A 24,413-nucleotide genomic window follows, 5' to 3' on the forward strand; every position below is an offset into this window, starting at 1 on the left:
TCAGACAGAAAGTGACACGAACCATAGAAAGAGATATTAGGACAAGTTGATCAAAAGCTTGGTCAAAGAGGTAAGCTTTAAGTCATAAAGGAAGAGAGAGCGGTAGAGAGGCAGAGAGGTTTAGGGAGGGAACTCCAGAACTTAGGGCCTAGACAGTTGAAAATAATTCCGCCAATGGTGGGGTGAAGGGAGTGGGGGATGCACAAGAGGCCAGAGTTGCAGGAATGCCGAGTTTTTGGAGGGTTGTGGACTGGAGGAGGTTACAGAGATAGGGATGAGCGAGGCCATGGAGGGATTGGCACACAAAGATGAGAATTTTTAAATTGAGGCGTTGCCAGACCGGGAGCCAATGTAGGTCAGCGATAACAGGAGTGATCGATGAACAGGACTTGGTGTGAGTTAGGATACGGGCAACAGAGTTCTGGATGAGCTCAAGTTTATGGAGGGTGGATGGTGGGAGATCGGCCAGGAAAGCATTGGAATCTGGAGGTAACAAAAGCATGGATGAGGGTTTCAGCATCAGATGGGCTGAGGCGGGGCGCAGACGGGCGCAGACGGGCATTATTACAGAGGTGGAAGTAGGTTGTCTTTGTGATGGAGAAGGTCGGAAGCATTGCTCAGGGTCAAATAACACGGCGAGGTTGCGAACAGTCGGGGAAGGGGATGGAAACGCTGGCGAGGGAATGGAGTTTGTGGCAATTCCGAAGACAATGGCTTCAGTCTTCCCAATGTTTAATTGGAGCAAATAGTGGCCCGGTGGTTAATTAGGTGCTAGGTTTTCAACCATGGGGTCCTTGGTTTGAATCTCATCATGAGTAATCTCCTTGAGCAACTTATGTGGGCTCCAGTCTACCCAGCTGGTAAATGAGAACCGGCGTTGCTGGAAAGTGAACAAGAGTCCTGTGGGAAAAGGCTGTTCACTGGGTGCAGGAATTACATACTTCTGGCCACAGGCTGATGAAAGAGGTGATGTGGAGATGCCGGTGATGGACTGGGGTGGACAAATGTAAGGAATCTTACAACACCAGGTTATAGTCCAACAGTTTTATTTGAAAATCACAAGCTTTTGGAGGCTTTCTCCTTCGTCAGGTGAGTGTGGGATTCCATGAAGGTTACCGCATATATAGTCAGAGAACAATGCCTGGTGATTACAGATAATCTTTCCAACTGCCCGTTGTCAAGGCAATTAAAGTGTTCAGAGAGACATTACATACAGGACTACTGAATATACAAACGGTCAGGACCCAAAGACAGAGAGAGAGAGAGAGAGAGAGAAACATCCGAAAGGAAGAGAAAGAGAGAGAATGACCAGTTGTATTAAAAACAGATAACTCCTTTTTCGCTGGTGGGGTTACGTGTAGTGTGACATGAACCCAAGATCCTGGTTGAGGCCGTCCTCATGGGTGCGGAACTTGGCTATCAATTTCTGCTCGACGATTTTGCGTTGTCATGTGTCTCGAAGGCCGCCTTGGAGAACGCTTACCCGAAGATCGGTGGCTGAATGTCCTTGACGGCTGAAGTCACCTACCGCAGGTCTTTAAGTGTTAGCTGCAGTCCTTGCTTAGTTGCAAAAAAACATTGTTTATTTACTTGTCAATCGTGAATCTTCTTTATGATTTAGTTGATTGCCTCTTAGCATTTATTGATTCAGTTATATTGTTAGTTATATTGCTCATCCATCACCCTTGTCCTCGCTGACCTACATTGGCTTTCTGTTCACCAAAGCCTCAAATTTAAAATTTTTAACCTTATGTTCAAATCCCTCCATGGCCTTGCCCCTCTCTATCTCTGTAACCTCCTCCAACCCTACAACCCTCTGAGAGCTTTGTGTTCCTCCAATTCTAGCCGCTTGTGCATCCCCAACTTCCTTCACCCCACCATTGGCAGCCGTGCCTTCAGCTATCTAAGCCATAAGCTCTGGAATTTTCTCCTCTCCTCCTCTCTACCTCTCTCTTCCTTTAAGACGGTGCTTGAAACCTACCTCTTTGACCAAGCTTTTGGTCACCTGTCCTAATGACTCCTTTGGCTCGGTGGTCAATTTTTGTTAGATCCTGCTCCTGTGAAGCGCTTTGGGATGTTTGACTATGTTAGAGGTGCTAGATAAATGCAAGTTGTTGTTGTTGTTGCTAATATTAACATATGATTCAATGCAGCCAATACCTATATCTTATACACCATCTCACTAAATGTGATAAATGTTTGCAGTTTAGTTTGTCCACTAACCAACCTTCTAATTACAACCTTACTGCCGTTTATCTTAGTTTCTCTTGACGAACTTTGGTTCTTAAGTGTGTTTCTTTCCTGACAGATATAAGGATTTCACTGCAGTGCTGCTTCGATCACTGCTTCACATTGACTGTAGCTTGTTATCTGCTTTAGAATTTCAAATTTGGTTTCAATTTGAGCAAGATGGAATCATCTGGGAAAAGGTTATTCCTTATTTCCCCATTAAAAATAGCTGGCAAGTGCACAGGATGCTCCATTATCATCCAGTGATTGTCAATGTTATAGCAAAGTCTAAGTAGATCCATTAAAATCCAATCCCACTTAAGGCCAATAGGAATTGATCTCAGAGGGGCACCATCTGATCAATATCATTAGGCTGGCAAAGGCTCTTTCTTGGTTCAAATCACTCCTTTCATCTCCAAGCAAAGGCTATGTGGAACTATTATCCTTCCATTGGTATCAATGGGGTATATTGTCCAATCTGCAAAGTTCAAGTACAAATGCCTGACACGCCCATGCTGCAATCCTACGTGCACTATTTTTAATGAAAGAACTTGCTTTTATATAGATCTTTTCACGACCTTAGGACGTTCCAAAGCGTTTTACAGCCAATGAAGTATTTTTGAAGTGTAGTCACTGTTGTAATATAGGAAATGCGGCAGCCAATTTGCTCACAGCACGTAATGAGATAATGACCAGACAATCTGATTTAGTGATGTTGGTTGAGGGATAAATATTGGCCAGGACACTGGGGAGAACTCCCCTACTCTTTTTCGAATATTGCTAGGAAATCTTCTACTTCCACCTGAGAAGGCAGACAGTGTCTCAGTTTAACGTCTCATCCGAAAGATGGCACCTCCAACATTGCAGCACTCCCTCAGTACACCACTGGATTGTCAGCCTAGATTTTGTGCTCAAGTCCCTGGAATGGGGCTTGAAGCTAACAATCTTCTGACTCAGAGGCAAGAATGCTACTGCTGAGCCATGGCTAACAGGCGTTTACCCGTTTATTGTGTACAGAGAGGAATGTGATAGAGGTATGTCAAGAGTTTGTATGTGAACTTCGCCTCTCAGGAATGAAACCACAGTGAATGCTGCAGCATTGATTAGTATTGATGCAGCTAAAGCTGTACATATTGGGGCAGAAATCGCTCCCAAAATAACAGAGGAACTCAAGAGCTCGCTCTGTTGTTAGTGGCGAAATGGAAGAGCCAGTTCCGGCGTTTGCACATGTGCAGTGAAACCCGGAAATCCGGAACTTGCTCCTAGTGGTTTGCCGGCGATATGACAACTTCAAATTAAAGGGACATCGCACGCTGCAATCAGGGAAATAATTGAAAAAGTGCAAACTTGCTTTTCTGCCCAGCTGGAAAGTAATTAATTACGCCACCAAACAAGTACGCTTAAAAATACAGGTCTAAACTAATTTTTAACAATGCGGTAAGTCTTATTGACTGCCAAGCAACTAAAAATTAACTTTTAAAAATGTGGAGTCCCTTCTGTCTCTTATTTAATTCAATTATTTCTTTGGCTTTTCATTACAAAAGTTTAAAAATTTTATTTACAATTACATACAGAATACTAGCTTTCAATGAATGAAGTCTGCTTACTTGCTTGAGCAATGCAGACTAAATCTGTGGGCGTGACTTCTCCTCCTGACAGATTTTGTGGCTGTGTCTTCTCCTCTCACAGACTTTCCCAGCGGCGGCAACTCACGCTGCTCAGAGGCTGGGTTGATAGCGCACAATTTTTTTAAAGTTCAATTACAAGCAATTCATGCCACAGAGATCGCTGTAAGTAATTTTGTTAATTTAATTCTCAGGAGAGGTGGTGACCGTTGCCTTGCCGCTCGGAGTGATTTCTGGTCCATCGAGGAAAGGATAGCTGGATTAGTGCAGAGAGTGGGAGAGCAGTCAGTGGTGTTGTAGGAATGAATGAGATCGTGAAGAAGTAGTCAGCGATGCTCAAAAAACAAGTTGAAGGATCTAGCCTGGAAAATGAAGGAGAAGACCTTTAAAGCTGTATCCTCTGGGTTATGACTGGGGTCTGATACGAGCAGAGGACTCACAAATAGATTTGTGGATGTAAATGGAGGAGGGCTGTAATGGCAGTCAAATGGTCTTGGATTTAAGGATAACTAAGGCAAACCAGATTGGTACAGGAGAGATTTCCTGCATCTCAATGGGCAGAATGACTAGATACATTAGGGGAGGGGTCAAGAGTTTGCAAGGTGAACATAACATAAAGGAGAAAATAAATTAAGGCAAAGAAAACAAATGCATTGGGACTAAACTATTCTAAAAAAACATTAAGATTACAATGAAAGATACAGAAAAAGGCAACTGGGCTGATCCCTAGTGTAAAGGGGACTGGGACAAGTGAAGATTGCAGAAACTTGATCTTTATAGTCTGACAAGAATGTGGTCAAAGGGCTCCTCACCTAAGAATGGAAAATATTAAACAGTATACATGAGGTAAATCCACAATGTTATTCAAAATAAGGCAGAGGATAGCCATGGAAATTAATGAAAAGTACATTTAAAAAGGTACCAGGAAAAACATCTTCACTCAAAGAGAGATGACTATTTGAATCACCTAGGGCCAGCCTAGGTTTGTAACAACCTTCTGACTCAGAGACGAGAGTGCTAACACTGAACCACAGCTGACATATGGAGCTTTAGGAATGTTATTTATCTACTCTTCTTCAAGAAGTAATTGTGCTTCAGCAAACTTGGGCCTATTCTCCACAACAACCTCCCTAAATCCCTTGGCTTCTCTATTTCTCTTTCCACCTTTACCTCCTCAAACCCATCCTTTTGACCAAGCCTCTATTAACTCCCCACAAAGGTTTGGTATCCATTCCATTCTTCCTCTATGGAGTGTTATAAAATGCATTAAAGGTACTATATAAATGCCAGTTGTTGTTTGTGTCACAGCCCTCTCATCTTAGATCAAAGCTTTTTATTAACATACATAATTAAGTCTTTTACTCATAGAGCTTTCCAAATAAATTGTAATTTTCATGAGGCAAAAGTTGCAACTTGAGACGTTTCTTTGAAAAAAGCTGCAGCACATGGGATGCAGTAGATAGAAACAAACATTTTTCCAGTGATTGAAGGGTTTAGAATGAGGGAACATAGATATGAGATTAAATATAAGAGATTTAGGGCAGAGAGCACGAGATTCTTTTTAAAGGGTTGTGAGATTGTGGGATGCACTACCAGAGTTAATGATTGAAACAGAAACCATGTCAACATTTAAGAATAGGTTGGATAGGTGGTAGAATGAAAGGAGAATAAAGGGATATGGGAACAGGGCAGGTACCTGAGATTAGGATTTCTGCTCGTGTGGAGAATTAACACCAACACGTTTGGGCCAAATGACCTGTTTCTATGTGTAATTTCTATATGTAACTATATGTAGTTAGTATCACATGATCTTGCACTGATAGTTTTAGCGACTAGTTAATTGATAGCTCATTTCAACAGGTCAACCTTTGTTGCTCGTAGTGTGGGAAGTCTGTCCTCTGTATTTAGAAGTTCATACATAGTCAACCATGACTTGGTGAATCAGGGTTGCTGAAGAGTCTAGAAAAAGGGGACATAGAGATAAGATTAAATGTCAGAGATGTTTAAGTCTTTTGGTGTCATCAGCAACTACCAAGGTCAAATTTGCCAAATGTCTGCCTTTGCTTCCGTTAATCCTTGTTGCTTTGCTAACCTAATATTAAAAACAAAACAAGTGTATTTGTGCCTGGGATAGCCACAAAAATCTCAATCCCCTACCATGGTTAGCATTTAATGAGGCTGCGTCAAAAGCAAAGACAAGTCTAACTGAACATCAGTATGAATCAGGAATTCGGATAGCAACATTTCATCTTGAAACCATAAAGCCTTGTTACAACAGATATTGGGTTATTTGTACTGACGGATTGTCCTTGCTCAGTTTGTCAGGAAGCAGTCTGGGAAGCTTTTCGGATTTTTTTGGACAGAATTCCGGAGAATGAAGAGTACCAGCAATTTGTCAGTATTTGTCAGCGAGAGACTCACTTTCTGTTCCAGATTGGACAGAACTTCAGTGACTCCCAGGAACATCTAATTATGGTTCAGAGGGTAAGGAACGGATTTTGTTCAGAAACAATTTTAAATATGAACTCATTGTAAACATGTTTTACTTCCAGTTTTCCACATTAGTTATAAGTTGCGGCTTACTGTACCCAAATCAACTTTGTTCTGACTTTTAAATATTAAGCTGTTACGAAATGTAGACTAATTAAACATAAGAATTTGAACTGATTTATAGATTATTTCCATTTGGTTCCTACATTTCCCTAAAAGATTAAAAGGTGGTGACAATGTCCCTTTCCTTTACAGAGGCTGGGTATACAAGGTGGTGATCTTCAACTAAGGTAATCAGTAAAACTCACAATGTCCTGCAAACCTACTGGATTAGGCCTACTGTTAGGGCATGTCATGGTTATTCACTTTGTGAAAAGTCCTCAACCATATCACATCAATACACAAAACCTCTGGATATTATTAACTGATGTGGTCCCACACTTTAAAATTGACAATATTCTATAAATGTTAATATGTTCTGACTGTGTAATCGTGATGGGTATGTAAATCCTTGACTGGGGCTGAACAAATAATGCCACAGCTGGGTATTGGCGCAGTCAGACTGAATTGATCATATTTGTATTGTTTATATATGTGGTCCACATTTCATCTCTTCTCTAATAAGAACTAATGAACTAAACAGAGACTACAATGACAGATTTCTAATATGTGCCTCCTTTTCTGTTTGCCGATAAAGTATTCCACTGGATAATCAGCCTAGTGAGATCTCTACACTCACCACAGGTACTATTTCACCTCGACTTTTGATATTTAATATTTGGGATGTGGACTGGAGAACATGAGAAGATAGTAAAAGCAGCAAAAGGCTATCCAGCTTGCCCATAATTTAGACTTTCTTGATATTGCAATACCCTGCTTCTCCCACAGTCTAGGCTTTGACCAGTGCCCCACCCATACTTGAACTGGCTAGTGGGAGGTGTATGAAAGAGACTTGGGAGATGTATGAGAGTGCCAGTGGGAGGTGTATGAGAGAGACTTGGGAGATGTATGAGAGTGCCAGTGGGAGGTGTATGAGAGAGACTTGGGAGATGTATGAGAGTGCCAGTGGGAGGTGTATGAGAGAGACTTGGGAGGTTTATGAATGCCAATTGGAGGTATATGAGTCTATGATTGGGAAGTGTATGAGAGATAATTTGGGATGTATATGAAAATACCAATAGGAGGTATATGAAAGAGAATTGGGAGGTATACAAGCATGACTTTGGAGATGTATGAGTGTACTAATGGGAGGTGTATGAGTGAGACTTGGGAGGTCAATTGGAGGTATATGAAACTATCAATGGGAAGTGTAACAGAGATATTTGAGAAGTACTTGAAAGTACTAATAGCAGGTATATGAGAGAGACTTGGGAGATATAAGAGCATGCCAATGGGAGGTGTATGAGAGAGAGATTTGGATGAAACTCCCTTTGTTATTACCTTTCTCCGTTTAATGCCAGCCCACCATGACAGAGCTCAGATTGGTAACGATCATGTGTGGAATTGCAGCCATGAATCCATGACCTAGTACTCTGTAGTAGACCAAAGTGTGTGTCAGCATGCTGCACCACCTCATCGCCTGAAGATCAAAGTTCAAATCCCTGTTTGGCTGACTTGTGCTTTCTGGTTTTGCCCAGATGGTACTGACATCACGCAAGTGACTGAGCACTTTTGAGAGTGGAGGCCTAACTGACAAGAGGGCAGAAATGTTGACAGGGATTCCATGTTAGGTTGCATCTCGATAGTCTGAGCTGTACCTGTTGACTGGAGATAGATTTTGAAGTGTGTAATTCAACAGGTTGCAAAATAGAAGAAAATATAGGTAAGAATTGTATCTATATATATAGTAGCTGTTGTTACCCAGCTTCTATTGGCAGGCAGACCCGAGATAATCCATAATGATCTGTTCTAGTGAGGTAGTCTGCATTATGGTTCAGCTAAGAACAGACAGAATCTTCAATCAGGTTTGGGTCAGGGGTAGTCTTGGAGCTCCAATCTTTGACCTTCCAGCTAAACAGCGGGCACTCCACTGCTGGTGCAATCAGGCACTGTCACAATACAGCACTTCTTACAACATCAGAGTATCTTGCTACTTGTCTGATTTCTGAACGGTTTAATTTTTTTCAGCGATCCCTGCTCTCTTATTGCCGACAGTTGCATCAATTCCTAATGTTGTGATCTCTAATGAGATTGTGAATGAAACTAAAACTCCCGTTAAGGTAAGACCAGTGAAATTCAACATTATTTATCAATCATATGACTGGACAGTTTACTATAAAATGGTTGTGAACTAGATATGAATAATAATTATACTGAGTTATTAATCAGCTATGGAAGAGCCAGAATTTAAATATTTACAAAATTCAAAGGTGAAGCCAAGACAATACTACCACTAAACGCATACATGCCAAGCAGCATGTGTTTCAATCCATCTGTCCGCTTGTTAGAGTTTCAGAAGAAAAGTAATTCTTTTTCATTGGTTTATATTGACAACCTCGAGCTCCAATCTGTTCAATTGGAAAGTCGGACCAGAAGCTGTGAGAACCAATTAGATCAATTGGAAAGCTGTCCAGAACTGATCAATCAGAGGTTACATTCTCCCAGTGTTGGTTGTACATGTATTTGAGAGAAAAATTAAGATGAGCTGATGGTTTTTGAGAGTCACAGTGTTTTATTAGTGTCTCCACCCCACCAGGAACTTGGTATAATACAGATTTTTAAAACTTTTTATTTTCCTCGAAGGAACTTTCTGGGCTATGTACAGCTGTTGTTTTATGTGAAGGCTTATTTTCTTCAATACTAGTTGCAGCTACTTTTTTAAAGATAAGTAGACTATTCTCCTGGTTTGAATGTTTTAGCATTTGTTTTTTGATCATTCCTATCACTGCACTTATAGAATTGCAACTACTACAGAGTATGCACTGTGCAAAGGAGAAATAAGATAGACAGTGGACTTATTATAGGGTACTAATATAGTCACTACATCAGCAGTGGCTGTATATTAAGAGTTTGCCTTTTGAATAATACATTCTGTGTGATGGAGCATAACATTTCTATTTGTGTTTCAGGATCTGCACGTAACCAACATCATCCCAGAACTGCCATCAGAACAGGTTGTGGAGTTCAGTGTTAAACTCACCAACCAAAATTATAGCATGGAGCTGAGCGACCCTAACTCATTTGAGTACCAGGAACTTACCCGGAGGTTTGAGATTCAGGCAAGTGTAATATAGACATTTGCTGGAAATATCTTTAGGTATTACTAATCGTATGGAACCATTAGCTGCTGAAGGGGGATATTAAATGTGTTTTTGAAAGATGAACAATTTTCTTTGATGTTACTGTTAAAGTCTGGGCTTTTCCCCAATACTTTCCTCTTGTTTCTGGCTAAACCACAGTTTCCATAAGCAGAATATTAGGCACCAAAAGTTTTGATTTTATTCCCTATTGGGTGCAGGCTAGCATAGCCCTGGTCTAACAATTAACTGTGAGTCATGGTAAATCATTTATGGGGGAACATTTGGTCTCCTGTGACCTTAGGAAGCAGTAAAATAATATACTGCCAGCTATTGTTTTCAGGCTAAACTACTATCCAGATTTATATAAAGGTAGAATTATATACAGAACCAGAAAGATCAGGAAGATACTATGTAGTGCAATACATAATGAGAAAATTAGAACCAGTCCATAAAGGGTTAATATACCCTTTTTTAGGAAGCTGCTTATGGTCCTTGGCAAGCAATGGATGAACTTGCTTGTGGTCTATTGGAATGAAATGTTACACTTAGTGTACATGAGTCGCGTGCTCATAGAACCCGAATGTCTTCAGCAGACCTAAAAGCGAGCAGGCAGAACCATGACATTTATCTCATGGAATCACTTTTATCTAAAATGCTGTTGATCAACAAAGTGCTAATGACTTGTCACTTCTGGCTCCCTGATATAAAATAAACTGCTTGCTTTTCTACCTGATAGCAATTGGAAATTCTACTTCATCTGTGTTCATCAGCCAAAGCACTCTTTATCCCAGTTGATGTCAGAACAGAAGCATTTGAATTTATCTGAGAGTGACGATCACTCAACCTCCATTTTGGAAACTCAGTGAAGGGAGAACAGCTTCCATTTACATAGAATTTACATCACAGAAACAGGCCATTTGGCCCAACTGATCTGTGCTGGTGTTTATGCTCCATACAAGCCTCTGTTCACCCTACGTCATCTCACCCTATCAGCATATCCTTCTATTCTTTTCTCCCTCATGTACTCCCTCATGTACTTAACTAGCTTCCCCTTAAACGCATCTATGCTATTCGCCTCAACTACTCCATGTGGTGACAAGTTCCACATTCTAACCACTCTCTGGGTAAAGAGGTTTCTCCTGAATTCCTTATTGGATTTATTAGTGACTATCTTATATTTATGACCCCTAGTTTTGGATTCCACAACAAGCCGAAACATTTTCTCTATGTCTACCCTATCAAACCCCTTCATAATGTTAAAGACCTTTATTAGGTCACCCCACAGTCTTCCCTTTTCCAGAGAAAAGAGCCCCAGCCTGTTCAATCTTTCCTGATAGTTCTAATCTCACAGGAACAGTAGTAGGCCATTTGCTCATCGAGCCTGTTCCGTCGTTTAATGAGATCATGGCTGATCTGTGACATAACTCCATATACACACCTTAGCCCCATATCCCTTAATATCTTTGGCTAACAAAAATCTATCATTTTTTTAAAAATTCCTTCATGGGATGTGGGCTTTGCTGGCAAGGCCAGCATTTATTGCCCATCCCTAATTGCCCTTGAGAAGGTGGTGATGAGCCGCCTTCTTGAACCGCTGCAGTCCGTGTGGTGAAAGTTCTCCCACAGTGCTGTTAGGTAGGGAGTTCCAGGATTTTGACCCAGCGACGATGAAGGAACGGCGATATATTTCCAAGTCGGGATGGTGTGTGACTTGGAGGAGAAGGAGCAGGTGGTGTTGTTCCCATGTGCCTGCTGCCCTTGTCCTTCTAGATGGTAGAGCTTGCGGGTTTGGGAGGTGCTGTCGAAGAAGCCTTGGCGAGTTGCTACAGTGCATCCTGTAGATAGTACACACTGCAGCCACAGTGCGCTGGTGGTAAAGGGAGTGAATGTTTAGGGTGGTGGATGGGGTGCCAATCAAGCGGGATGCTTTACCCTGGATGGTGTCAAGCTTCTTGAGTGTTGTTGGAGCTGCACTGATCCAGGCAATGGAGAGTATTCCATCAAAATCCTGACTTGTGCCTTGTAGATGGTGGAAAGACTTTGGGAAGTCAGGAGGTGAGTCACTCGCCACAGAATACCCAGCCACTGACCTGCTCTTGTAGCCACTATATTTATGTGGCTGGTCCAGTTAAGTTTTTGTTCAAACCCCATGATGTTGATGGTGGGGGATTTGGCGATGGTAATGCCGTTGAATGTCAAGGAGAGGTGGTTAGACTCTCTCTTGTTGGAGATTGTCATTGCCTGGCACTTGTGTGGCACGAATGTTACTTGCCACTTATCAGCCCAAGCCTGGATGTTGTCCAGGTCTTGCTGCATGCGGGCACGAACTGCTTCATTATCTATGGGGTTGCGAATGGAACTGAACACTGTGCAATCATCAGCGAACATCCCAATTTCTGACTTTATGATGGAGGGAAGGTCATTGATGAAGCAGCTGAAGATGGTTGGACCAAGGACATTGCCCTGAAGAACTCCTGCAGCAATGTCCTGGGGCTGAAATGATTGGCCTCCAACAACCACTACCATCTTCCTTTGTGCTCGGTATGACTCCAGCCACTGGAGAGTTTTCCCTCTGATTCCCATTGACTTCAATTTTACTAGGGCTCCTTGGTGCCACACTCGGTCAAATGCTGTCTTGATGTCAAGGGCAGTCACTCTCACCTCACCTCTAGAATTCAGCTCTTTTGTCCATGTTTGGACCAAGGCTGCAATGAGGCAGAACCCAAACTAAGCATCGGTGAGCAGGTTATTGGTGAGTAAGTGCCACTTGATAGCACTGTGGACAACACCTTCCATCACTTTGCTGATGATTGAGAATAGACTAATGGGGCGGTAATTGGCCGGATTGGATTTGTCCTGCTTTTTGTGGACAGGACATACCTGGACAATTTTCCACATTGTCGGGTAGATACCAGTGTTGTAGCTATACTGGAACGGTTTGGCTAGAGGCACGGCTAGTTCTGGAGCACAGGTCTTCAGCACCACATCCAGGATGTTGTCGGGCCCATAGTCTTTGTTGTATCCAGTGCACTCAGCCATTTCTTGATATCACGTGGAGTGAATCGAATTGGCTGAAGACTGGCTTCTGTGATGGTGGGGATATCGGGAGGAGGCCAAGATGGATCATCCACTCAGCACATCTGGCTGAAGATGGTTGCAAACGCTTCAGCCTTGTCTTTTGCATTCACGTGCTGGACTCCGCCATCATTGAGGATGGGGATGTTTTCAGAGCCTCCTCCTCCCGTTAGTTGTTTAATTGCCCACCACCATTCACGACTGGATGTGGCAGGACTGCAGAGCTTTGATCTGATCCGTTGATTGTGGAATTGCTTAGCTCTGTCTATAGCATGTTGCTTCCGCTGTTTGGCATGCATGTAGTCCTGTGTTGTAGCTTCACCAGGTTGGCACCTAATTTTTAGGTATGCCTGGTGCTGCTCCTGGCATGCTCTTCTACACTCCTCATTGAACCAGGGTTGATCCCCTGGCTTGTTGGTAATGGTAGAGTGAGGAATATGCCAGGCCACGAGGTTACAGATTGTGCTGGAATACAATTCTGCTGCTGCTAATGGCCCACAGCGCCTCACGTATGCCCAGTTTTGAGCTGCCAGATCTGTTCTGAATCTATCCCATTTAGCACGGTGGTAGTGCCACACAACACGTTGGATGGTGTCCTCAGTGTGAAGACGAGACTTCGTCTCCACGAGGACTGTGCGGTGGTCACTCCTACCAATACTGTCATGGACAGGTGCGTCTGCGACAGGTAGATTGGTGAGGACGAGATCAAGTAGGTTTTTCCCTCACGTTGGTTCGCTCACCACCTGCCGTAGGCCCAGTCTGGCAGCTATGTCCTTCAGCACTCGGCCAGCTCGGTCAGTAGTGGTGCTATCGAGCCACTCTGAGTGACAGACATTGAAGTCCCCCACCCAGAGTACATTCTGTGCCCTTGCTACCCTCAGTGCTTCCTCCAAGTGGTGCTCAACATGGAGGAGGACTGATTCATCAGCTGAGGGAGGGCGGTCGGTGGTGATCAGCAGGAGGTTTCCTTGCCTATGTTTGACCTGATGCCATGAGATTTTATTGGATCCAGTCAATGTTGAGGACTCCCAGGGCCACTTCCTCCTGACTGTATATCACTGTACCGCCACCTCTGGTGGGTCTGTCCTGCCGGTGGGTCAGGACATACCCAGGGATGGTGATGGAAGAATTTGGGACGTTGGCTGAAAGGTATGATTCTGTGAGTATGGCTATGTCAGGCTGTTGCTTGACTAGTCTGTGGGACAGCTCTCCCAATTTTGGCACAAGTCCCCAGATGTTCGTGAGGAGGACTTTGCAGGGTCGACTGGGCTTGGTTTGCCTTTGTTGTGTCTGGTGCCTAGTGGTCCGATGCCGGGTGGTCCGTCCGGTTTTATTCTTATTGTGACTTTCTGTAGCGAGATTGTACAACTGAGTGGCTTGCTAGGCCATCTCAGAGGGTGATTGCTGTGGGTCTGGAGTCACATATCGGCCAGACCGGGTAAGGACGGCTGGTTTCCTTCCCTAAAGGACATTAGTGAACCAGATGGGTTTTTACGACAATCCGGTAGTTTCATGGCCACCATTACTGATACTAACTTTTTTTTCTTCCAGATTTTATTCAATTAATTGAATTTAAATTCCCCAGCTGCCATGGCAGCTCAGATTTAAAATTAACAATTGAACTAGCATCAACTACCATTTGCGGAAGAGATTTGCAAGTTTCTACCACCCTTTGCGTGTAGAAGTGTTTCCTAACTTCGCTCCTGGAAGTCCTGGCTCTAATTTTTAGGCTATATCTCCTAGTCCTAGACTCCCCAACCAGCGGAAATAGTTTCTCTCTATCTACCCTATCAGTTCCCCTTAACATCTTGAAAACTTTGATCAAATCACCCCTTAATCTTCTAAATTCCAGGGAATACAACTCTAGTTTGTGTAATCGCTCCTTAGTTAACCCTTGGAGTCCAGGTATCATTCTAGTAAATCTACGCTGCACTCCCTCCAAGGCCAATATATCCTTCCTAAGGTGCAATGCCCAGAACTGAACTCCAGGTGTGGTCTAACCAGGCTTTCTATAGCTGTAGCATAACTTCAAGCCCCTTGTATCATCCTTGTGAATCTTTTTTGCACCTTCTCCAGTGCCTCGATATCCTTTTTGTGATATGGAGACCAGGACTATGCACAGTACTCCAAGTGTGGTTGGTACTTAAAATAAATATCTACAAAATAAAAACTGAAGTTCCTGTGTTCCTCACAATCATGTTATAAAGGTGTTTTTCATGCTTATTATTTCTTGGTCTAGCTGTTAGCATACCTAGTGTAAAGTTGCAGGATATAATAGGGTATAGGTATTTGGGAAAAGTAAACTGGAAGGCCGGAAACCCATTAATTTAAGTTATTCGTGCCTCCAGACGGCTTAGTGGGTAAATGTACTGCCTGGTACAATATTGAGCCACACAGACCAGAAAGGTCCCAGGTTCAATCGATCGTCTTTGCCTTTGTTACCGCTAGACTTGACTATTCAAATGGTCTCCTGGTTGGCCTCCCATCTTCTACCCTCCATAAACTTAAGCTCATCTAAAACTCTGCTGCCCTTATCCTAACTTGCAACAAGTCCCGTTCACCCATCACCCCTGTGCTCACTGACCTGCATTGGCTCCCGATCCGGGAACGCCTCAATTGTTTTCAAATCCCTCCGTGGCCTTGCCCCTCCCTATCTCCGTAACCTCCTCCAGCCCTGCAACCCTCCGAGATCTCTTTGTTCCTCCAATTCTTGCCTCTTGCGCATCCCCGATTTTCATCACTTCACCATTGGTGGCTGTGCCTTCAGCTGCCTAGGCCCTAAGCTCTGGAATTCCCTCCCTAAACCTCTCTGCCTCTCTACCTCTCTCTCCTTAAAACCTACCTCTTTGACTAAGCTTTTCGTCACCTGTCCTAATATCTCCTTATGTAGCTCTGTGTCAAACTTTGTTTGATAATCGCTCTAGTGATGTACCTTGGGATGTTTTATTACATTAAAGATATTATAATAAATGCAAGTTGTTGTTGTTGAGTTAGCTGATCACAGCCACAATTGGCCTCACGCCTGGGCTAGGGAGGGGGAAAAAAGGACCCGAATGTATATGTTTGTTGAGGTCAGGATTGGACTTGGTTGCTGTGCCCTCCCACTAACAAACACTTCACAGATAATCATTGTCTAGACTCACATATGAAGAGTGAGCACTCGGTTGAGAAACCAGAGGACAAGTGCACCTATGGAACTGTACCTCAGCATGTGTCATCTCCTTTAGTAAAGGAAGATCAGGGGAAACAAACAGAAATGTGAAAAAAACAATTATGTTTGTGGCTAATGTATTCATTGTAATTTAGGGAGTTTTAAAATATTAATTCTTGGAATAGGGGTGTCATTGGAAAGATCAGCATTTAATGTCCATTCCTAGTTGCCCTTGAGAAGTTGCTGATGGGCCTTCTTCTTGAACTGCTGCAGTCCGTGTGGTGCGGTGCTCTCACAGTGCTGTTAGGTAGGGAATTCCAGGATTTTGACCCAGCGACGATGAAGGAACAGCGATATATATCCAAGTCTGGATTTGTGTGGGATTTGGAAGGGAACTTGGACATGGTGTTGTTCCCATGCACCAGCTGCCCTTGTCCTTCTAGGTGGTAGAGGTCGTGGGTTTGGAAGGTGCTGCCGAAGAAGCCTTGGCGAGTTGCTGCAGTGCATCCTGCAGACAGTACACACTGCAGCCACGATGCGCCGATTGTTGAGGGAGTGGATATTTAAACTATGAGGAAAGTAAGGCTGTCATTACACCAGCATTTTTTCTTTCTGGTGAAGTAATTTCAGCTGTAAAATGGTTCAAAAGCAGCAGTATAACTCAGCCACCACATCCTGATCTGACTCCCATGTGCACTGACGCTGATAGATGTGTGACCACCTGTTGCAGGTTGTCTTGTGCTTTGCACCAGGTGCAGTATAACTCAGCCCAGAGTGAAACCACATTTTAAAAACGACCCAGGCAGTCCAATGGGCAGCCTTTATAAACTTGGTATGTAATCTTTCTAGCGCTGAGAGTGCTACTCTCTCCTGACATTAAAAAATAGCAACTTGAGGGGAGCAGAATGAGCTCAATGTGATTACAGCGAGGTGCAGTTAGCAGTATAACTCAGGTCTAATGGCTGTGCATCACAGTCTGTAGGAACAACTCTGAGGCCAGTGTCGATAGTGCAACTGCAGCCTGAAAGAAAGAAGAAAGGAAGAATTCGGAGTGGAATCTCACAAAGTCTGTCAGGAATTATGTTTTAATATATTATAAAACAAATGTAATGGGTTTTCTGTCATGGGAAAGGAGTTTAAAAAATCCTCAATTTCCTTTTGTTAACACCTATGTTCCTTAAAGGGAACTGTTCGATTTTAGGCAGTGCCTGCCCATTTCAACCACACTGGAATTAACTTTCTAAAATCTGTGCAAGAAGTTTTGCCTGGGGATTACTTTGAGCAAAAGCTGAAATTACATGTCAAGTGTATTGATCAGAAATTAATCCTCAGCCAAAACTATCCAAAGATGCTTCAGAACGTCCCACATCATTGTGGCCCATGCCCTTCAATCAAAATGTGGCTGGCAACAAGCCATTGAAGGAGTAGATAGGATGAATTTCAAAATCTGACATTGCTTGTATTAAAAGCAAGGATTAAACCATAATTGGTCACGGAACATCAATGGGTTTGGAGAGTGTCTGGCTGGGAATAAACTGTATACTGACGAGGCGTTCCCCCCAATGGGTTAGTAGGTAAACAATACACGTGTTGTAGGCATGCAGACCACAGAGGTCCAGGCTTGGTGTTGAGTTAGCTGATCTCATCCAGGGTAGCAGTAATAGCAATGGGTGTGAAGTAGAGTAAGTAATTCTCCTACACAACTACAGTGGTGTGTACTTGGCAGTTTACAGGTCTAGAATGTCACTGCTGAAAGGAGGGATACCTTTAGCAAGCCCCTGTTAAAGAGATTGCTGTTTTTAATTGCATTGTTACTTACCCTGAAGCAGTGCAGTTTGGGGGGTTAGGCAGGAGAATTATCACATTTTTTGTTGTCTCTTATTAATCACCGAATCAGAATGGAACATTTTGCACGTTCCTACTGAGTAAGGGTGAAAATCCCTTCATTTGAAGAGGTGTCTTTAGTCAGAGAATGGTGAGAAGGTGGAACTTGCTACCACATGGAGTAGTTGAGACAAATAGCACAGATGCACTTAAGGGAAAGTTAAATAACTACATGAGAGAGAAAGGATTAGAAGGATATGTTGACAGGATGAGATGAAGTAAGGTGGGAGGCAGCTCATGTGGAGCATAAACACTGGCATATACTTGTTGGGCCGAATGGCCTGTTTCTGTGCTATAAATTCTATGTAATTCTATGTAATACTATGGGGATGATTTTAAACCCCAAGAACGGGTGGATTGGGAGCGGGTGGGAGTTTAAAATAGTTGGTTTTTTTGGGTCGCAACCGCAAAATTTTCAGACTTTGCATTCCCAGTGGGAAGCCTGTATAGAATCATAGAATCATAGAATCATAGAAGTTACAACATGGAAACAGGCCCTTCGGCCCAACATGTCCATGTCGCCCAGTTTATACCACTAAGCTAGTCCCAATTGCCTGCACTTGGCCCATATCCCTCGATACCCATCTTCCCCATGTAACTGTCCAAATGCTTTTTAAAAGACAAAATTGTACCCGCCTCTACTACTGCCTCTGGCAGCTCGTTCCAGACACTCACCACCCTTTGAGTGAAAAAATTGCCCCTCTGGATCCTTTTGTATCTCTCCCCTCTCACCTTAAATCTGTGCCCCCTCGTTATAGACTCCCCTACCTTTGGGAAAAGATTTTGACTATCGACCTTATCTATGCCCCTCATTATTTTATAGACTTCTATAAGATCACCCCTTAACCTCCTACTCTCCAGGGAATAAAGTCCCAGTCTGTCTAACCTCTCCCTGTAAGTCAACCCATCAAGTCCCGGTAGCATCCTAGTAAATCTTTTCTGCACTCTTTCTAGTTTAATAATATCCTTTCTATAATAGGGTGACCAGAACTGTACACAGTACTCCAAGTGTGGCCTCACCAATGCCCTGTACAACTTCAACAAGACATCCCAACTCCTGCATTCAATGTTCTGACCAATGAAACCAAGCATGCTGAATGCCTTCTTCACCACCCTATCCACCTGTGACTCCACTTTCAAGGAGCTATGAATCTGTACTCCTAGATCTCTTTGTTCTATAACTCTCCCCAACGCCCTACCATTAACGGAGTAGGTCCTGGCCCGATTCGATCTACCAAAATGCATCACCTCACATTTATCTAAATTAAACTCCATCTGCCATTCATCGGCCCACTGGCCCAATTTATCAAGATCCCGTTGCAATCCTAGATAACCTTCTTCACTGTCCACAATGCCACCAATCTTGGTGTCATCTGCAAACTTACTAACCATGCCTCCTAAATTCTCATCCAAATCATTAATATAAATAACAAATAACAGCGGACCCAGCACCGATCCCTGAGGCACACCGCTGGACACAGGCATCCAGTTTGAAAAACAACCCTCGACAACCACCCTCTGTCTTCTGTCGTCAAGCCAATTTTGTATCCAATTGGCTACCTCACCTTGGATCCCATGAGATTTAACCTTATGTAACAACCTACCATGCGGTACCTTGTCAAATGCTTTGCTGAAGTCCATGTAGACCACGTCTACTGCACAGCCCTCATCTATCTTCTTGGTTACCCCTTCAAAAAACTCAATCAAATTCGTGAGACATGATTTTCCTCTCACAAAACCATGCTGACTGTTCCTAATTAGTCCCTGCCTCTCCAAATGCCTGTAGATTCTGTCCCTCAGAATACCCTCTAACAACTTACCCACTACAGATGTCAGGCTCACTGGTCTGTAGTTCCCAGGCTTTTCCCTGCCGCCCTTCTTAAACAAAGGCACAACATTTGCTACCCTCCAATCTTCAGGCACCTCACCTGTAGCGGTGGATGATTCAAATATCTCTGCTAGGGGACCCGCAATTTCCTCCCTAACCTCCCATAACGTCCTGGGATACATTTCATCAGGTCCCGGAGATTTATCTACCTTGATGCGCGTTAAGACTTCCAGCACCTCCCTCTCTGTAATATGTACACTCCTCAAGACATCACTATTTATTTCCCCAAGTTCCCTAACATCCATGCCTTTCTCAACCGTAAATACGCGTCAAGATTAAATCCGGAAATAAAGCTGGGTTGCAGTCGTGACCCAAAAAACAACTATTTTCAAATCTCACCCACCCCTAACCCACCCATTCTCAGGGTTTACAATCACCCCCTATGTGTCAGGGGCTCTGGGACAGTGTTTCATCCTGATTCAGTTACAATAGTGAGCCCTGTACTGGAGACTGAGTAAGGCACAATGGTATATTTGCTATGAACCTTCCATCCCAGTTCCACTAGTCCATGTTAACTGTCCCTCCTTCAGTACTTACGACCTAACATGGAATGCACTGTAACACTGCAACAAACTGCCTCAGCAATATGAGCTAGGTATAGTCCACAAGTTGCAGAATACTCAAAATAGCACAGTAGACATCAACATTGAACACGCTGTGTTGCTTCTCAAATTATCTAATAGTTCAAATTTATGTCTCAAAGTATTATTTCCTTTGCAGATGCAGAATCTTTTTGAAATCCTCCCAGGATTCAAAGAAATTCGGGTGTTAGGGTTCAGGTGGGTAAACAAAAGAATTAATCTTTGTGCTTATTACAGTGATAGCAGTGTACAAGATCAAGGATAGCTCTTTGTCACACACCCTCAGTTTAGAGCCTTCCTATATGTAACTGTCTTCCAAAATAAACACAGCTCCATGAGTTTGAAATGTTCAATATATCTCAAAGTCTTTGCTCATAAAAGCTCAGTCCAAGGAAGACCCTATCCTGGACCTTCCCGGTTAGTGGTCGGTGTGAGATGAGTGGAGGCGGGCTTAATGAGGGATCCAGTAAACATCACCACACACGCTTAACTGCCCCCACATTTGATATTATTGACCTACAGAACTGGATCCAGGTTAGTTTCAATTTCATCTCATTTCCACCCAAAGGAGACTCTGCAGGCCATCGATGATCATGGGTCTCCTCCAAACTACGAAGAGTCTGAGATTGTCATCTAGAAACTGGATTGAACTGGAAATAGGAAGCACTCTGTTTTCCAAATGATGTTGAACTTTCCTCTTCAAATTCACAATCTTACACACTCTTCCTTCTCCCCACTGTATTAAAATCAAAACTATTTACACAGCCTCCTATTAGCTCATTCTTTGCCAGGACCTCAAAACACTGGGAGTCCTTACTTCCTGTCTTTCCTTCCTCCTAAATATCCAGGGATTTAAAAACTCATGGTAACCATCACCTAATCAATGCCTCCTAGTCTCCCTCACTTACCAAGGTCTCTTTTACCCTTTTCAAATTTGGTGGTCTCCTGCTCTGTGAGCCTTGGTCCTTCAATTTAAATTCTCATTTTTTAAAATTATATGTGCTGTGCTCTACTGTGTTATATATTGCAAGGTAATTATGGTTTTAAAGGGGAAGTACATTCTACTGAATTGCCCATAATTCCATGTGTTATAAAGGGAGGTGTCAGTATACTTTTTGGTGTGTCTCAGTCACCTCCTAATAATATATCTCATACTTTAGAATTGTTGGTTAGAGGTAGCCTGGAGGCAGACATTTTGTGCTCCCTTCAATACATCATGAAGTTCCGTCCCAGTCACAGTGAATGGTGACAGTAGGTAATGGAGGCCACTCCCCATTCATGATGTCACAGGAGGGAGAGTGCCACACAATAGGAAGAAATTAGTCCCACCGTCATGCCCGATTTCTGGGCACAAATTAGGAATTGGAGGGGCCAATTTCTGGGAGTAATCTCCTGTGCCCAATCGTCCTCTCCCTCCTCCCGCCCCCCCCACAAGAAGTGTGGCAGCCGCTGACTTCCGAGTACCCGGGGAACCCTTCTATCACAGGTGTGAGCCCCCTTGAATATGCTAATCAGGGGCCTAAGGCCTAAGCCCGTGCCAAATTCGGCAAAAACTGGGCAGAGCAAGCGCTGCACATGATCCGCTCAGTTATTCCGGTTCCACAACGGCCTAACCAGAGGCCACCGAAGAACAGGTAAGCTTTCGTTTTTGTACCTACCTTAACGTGGAGCCAGGAGAAGTAGGAGTGGTCCTCCTGGCTTCACAGCAATACTACAGGCTGCTCTTGGTCCATGTTGGCCTCCAACACCTCCCCTCTCCGGATTTCTTTGCGGCCGGCTCCATGTGGAAGCTAGCCGAATTTTCCAGGGCTCCAACCAGCGAGCCACATTGGAACATATGATTGATGTCCACAATTTGCTGGTCTTATGTAGATGAGGCCCAAGGCCCAATTTCCAACGATCCTCGGGCCTTCACTTTCTAATGTGCCATCATTTCTGAATTGTCACCTATTTTTACTTCATCATTTATTTTCCAGTATATTTGCATCAGATTAAATTGATGGTTTATGATAGGCCAGAACTTCTGGGGCCTAAAACAGCTCCTGAATCTTGAGGATAAATTGGCCGGACCTCACACCTTCCCAGTCATCGGCTAAGTTTTCACCTTTATAAAATTTACCTCAGCTTGAAACATCTACATGGGGTGACAGAGACACCTGTAATCGTGCACTAATTTTCCTTTGTGATATTTGAGATTAATGAGGCAACTGAATAGAATATACTTCCCCTTTAACAAAACTGAATGTGAACATGATTGAGTCAATGGCAGTAAGTTGAACGCTTGCCAATAGTGTAAAGCGAGTGATATCAGATCGGCCACCCGTTATACACCTCTCCTGATAAATCAGATCCAATATCACCTGTTTTACACCATCAGCATAAGTTCAAATTGGCCCCATTATGAGTGTGTTATTTTATTTTAAAAAGGAAGCATTTCCCAGATTAGTGTAATTGTACGAAATGGTACAAAGGTGCTTCAGCCTTTATACCACTTAAATATTTCCTATTAACCGGATCTGAATAATTAGAATGGTAGCGAGTCAATCACTTTAGGTTTTCTATATTAAGTCTACTGAAATAACACCTGGTTTCTTAAACATCTGCTTTCATGACGACATTCTTCTTAAAGGGGCACTGTCTTCATGAAAAATTGGCATACCTTTCTTTGGGGAGGGAGAAGTACCATGGGGGCAAGGCATCATTCTTGTCATGACATCCTGTGCAAGTGACCCAGTGATACGTATATCATAAGCTGGTGATTTGCCCTCCCACTTTACAAAGCACCTGGCACATTCAAATTTCTGAACAGCAGGGATTCAGGATGTGAAGAAAGGAGGAACTTGCATTTATATAGCGCCTTTCACAACTCTAGAATGTCCCAAAGCGATTTACAGCCAATTAAGTACTTTTGAAGTGTAGTTACTGTTATAATGTAGGAAACACGGCAGCCACCCTGCACACAGCAAGCTCCCAGGTTGAGGGATAAATATTGGCCAGGTCACCGGTCAAAACTCCCCTGCTCTTCAAAATAGTGCCTTGGGATCTTTTATATCCACCTGAGAGGGCTGTCGCGCCCTCTGTTTAACGACTCATTCGGAAGACACCTCTGACAGTGCAGCACTCCTCTGTACTGCACTGGAGTGTCAGCCTAGATTTTATGCTGAAGTCTCTGGTGTAGGACTTGAAGCCACAACCTTCAGACTCAGAGGCGAGAGTGATACTATTGAGCCAAAGCTATCACCATGGCTCTACTGATTAATGTAGAGGCATCTCGGTAAGGAGGCACACCCTCCCATCCACTATCTGTATGAACAGTCTGTAACCCAGGGACACTGGCTCAGATCCTGCCCTTTCCCCCACGAGAATTCTAGTTTCCCCATTCCCCTAGACTTTCAGATCCTGGACATTGCCTGTTACTAGATGATCTTTTTGGTTGAGGTTGAAACTACTTCAATAGGAAAATCTTGGGATAGCATTGAGACACTATTGAGTAGTAATAATGTTGGGACTCCGCTGGTCTGCTATTGTCCTCAAGTAGACTTAGGGTTAGTGCACCCATTTCTCATCCAGAGAGATTTGACTTCTTATTCCTTCTACCTCAGGTCGTTAGTCCCTTTTGTTCTTACTATACTTGAACTATTTACTGGTAACCTTGCCCTGACCTTAGTACATTCACCAGTTTCAAAATGAGAACCACAATCTATTCTTCAGTACAATGAACCTTTGCAAGAAAAAACTCAGAAGAAAATAGAACTTATAAAGCCCTTGAATTACTAATTTTCAAACATTGTTTGTGTCTGGGATTTGAGTTTTAATTAGCTTAATGAATAAGATATCAACTCAGTACTGGCAAATAGGTGAATTCAAATTTAAGTTTGCACAGGACTTTATCTCAAAGCCTCTTATTAATCCCTCTCAGCCTTTGGGGTTTGGAATAGAAAGAAAGAAAAAGAAAGTAAGAAAGAAAGAACATTTAAATCGCACCTTTCACAACCTCAGAACCTCCCAAAGCGATTCAGTCAATGAAATACTTTTGAAGTGTAGTCACTGTTGTAATGTAGAAAAATATATCAAATAATGAAGTCCACATCCATTAAAAAAAAGACTGTTTAGATTCAACTCTGTTACTGTTTGAGAAACATTAACCATCTCCAGGTTGCTTGCAAAGGCTGTATGTGCGCTGTGTTCTGTGGGATTGATGGTTGAGCAGCAATCAACTCCCAGTGTTGTGAATGTTTTCTGTGAACATGG

General features: G+C 43.1%; 1 protein-coding gene across 1 annotated transcript in view; it reads left to right on the forward strand.

The window, feature by feature from the left end:
- The window catches only part of LOC137324833 (interphotoreceptor matrix proteoglycan 1), a 150,296-nt gene that overhangs the window by 65,095 nt on the left and 60,788 nt on the right, over positions 1–24,413 (forward strand). The window contains exons 3-7 of the mRNA XM_067989561.1: positions 6,172–6,338; positions 6,600–6,606; positions 8,472–8,563; positions 9,413–9,562; positions 20,302–20,360. Coding sequence (XP_067845662.1) covers positions 6,172–6,338; positions 6,600–6,606; positions 8,472–8,563; positions 9,413–9,562; positions 20,302–20,360 — 475 coding nt within the window. The remainder of the gene's footprint in view (positions 1–6,171; positions 6,339–6,599; positions 6,607–8,471; positions 8,564–9,412; positions 9,563–20,301; positions 20,361–24,413) is intronic.

The sequence above is a fragment of the Heptranchias perlo genome, chromosome 8 (genome assembly GCF_035084215.1).
Source record: "Heptranchias perlo isolate sHepPer1 chromosome 8, sHepPer1.hap1, whole genome shotgun sequence".
Taxonomy (NCBI): domain Eukaryota; kingdom Metazoa; phylum Chordata; class Chondrichthyes; order Hexanchiformes; family Hexanchidae; genus Heptranchias; species Heptranchias perlo.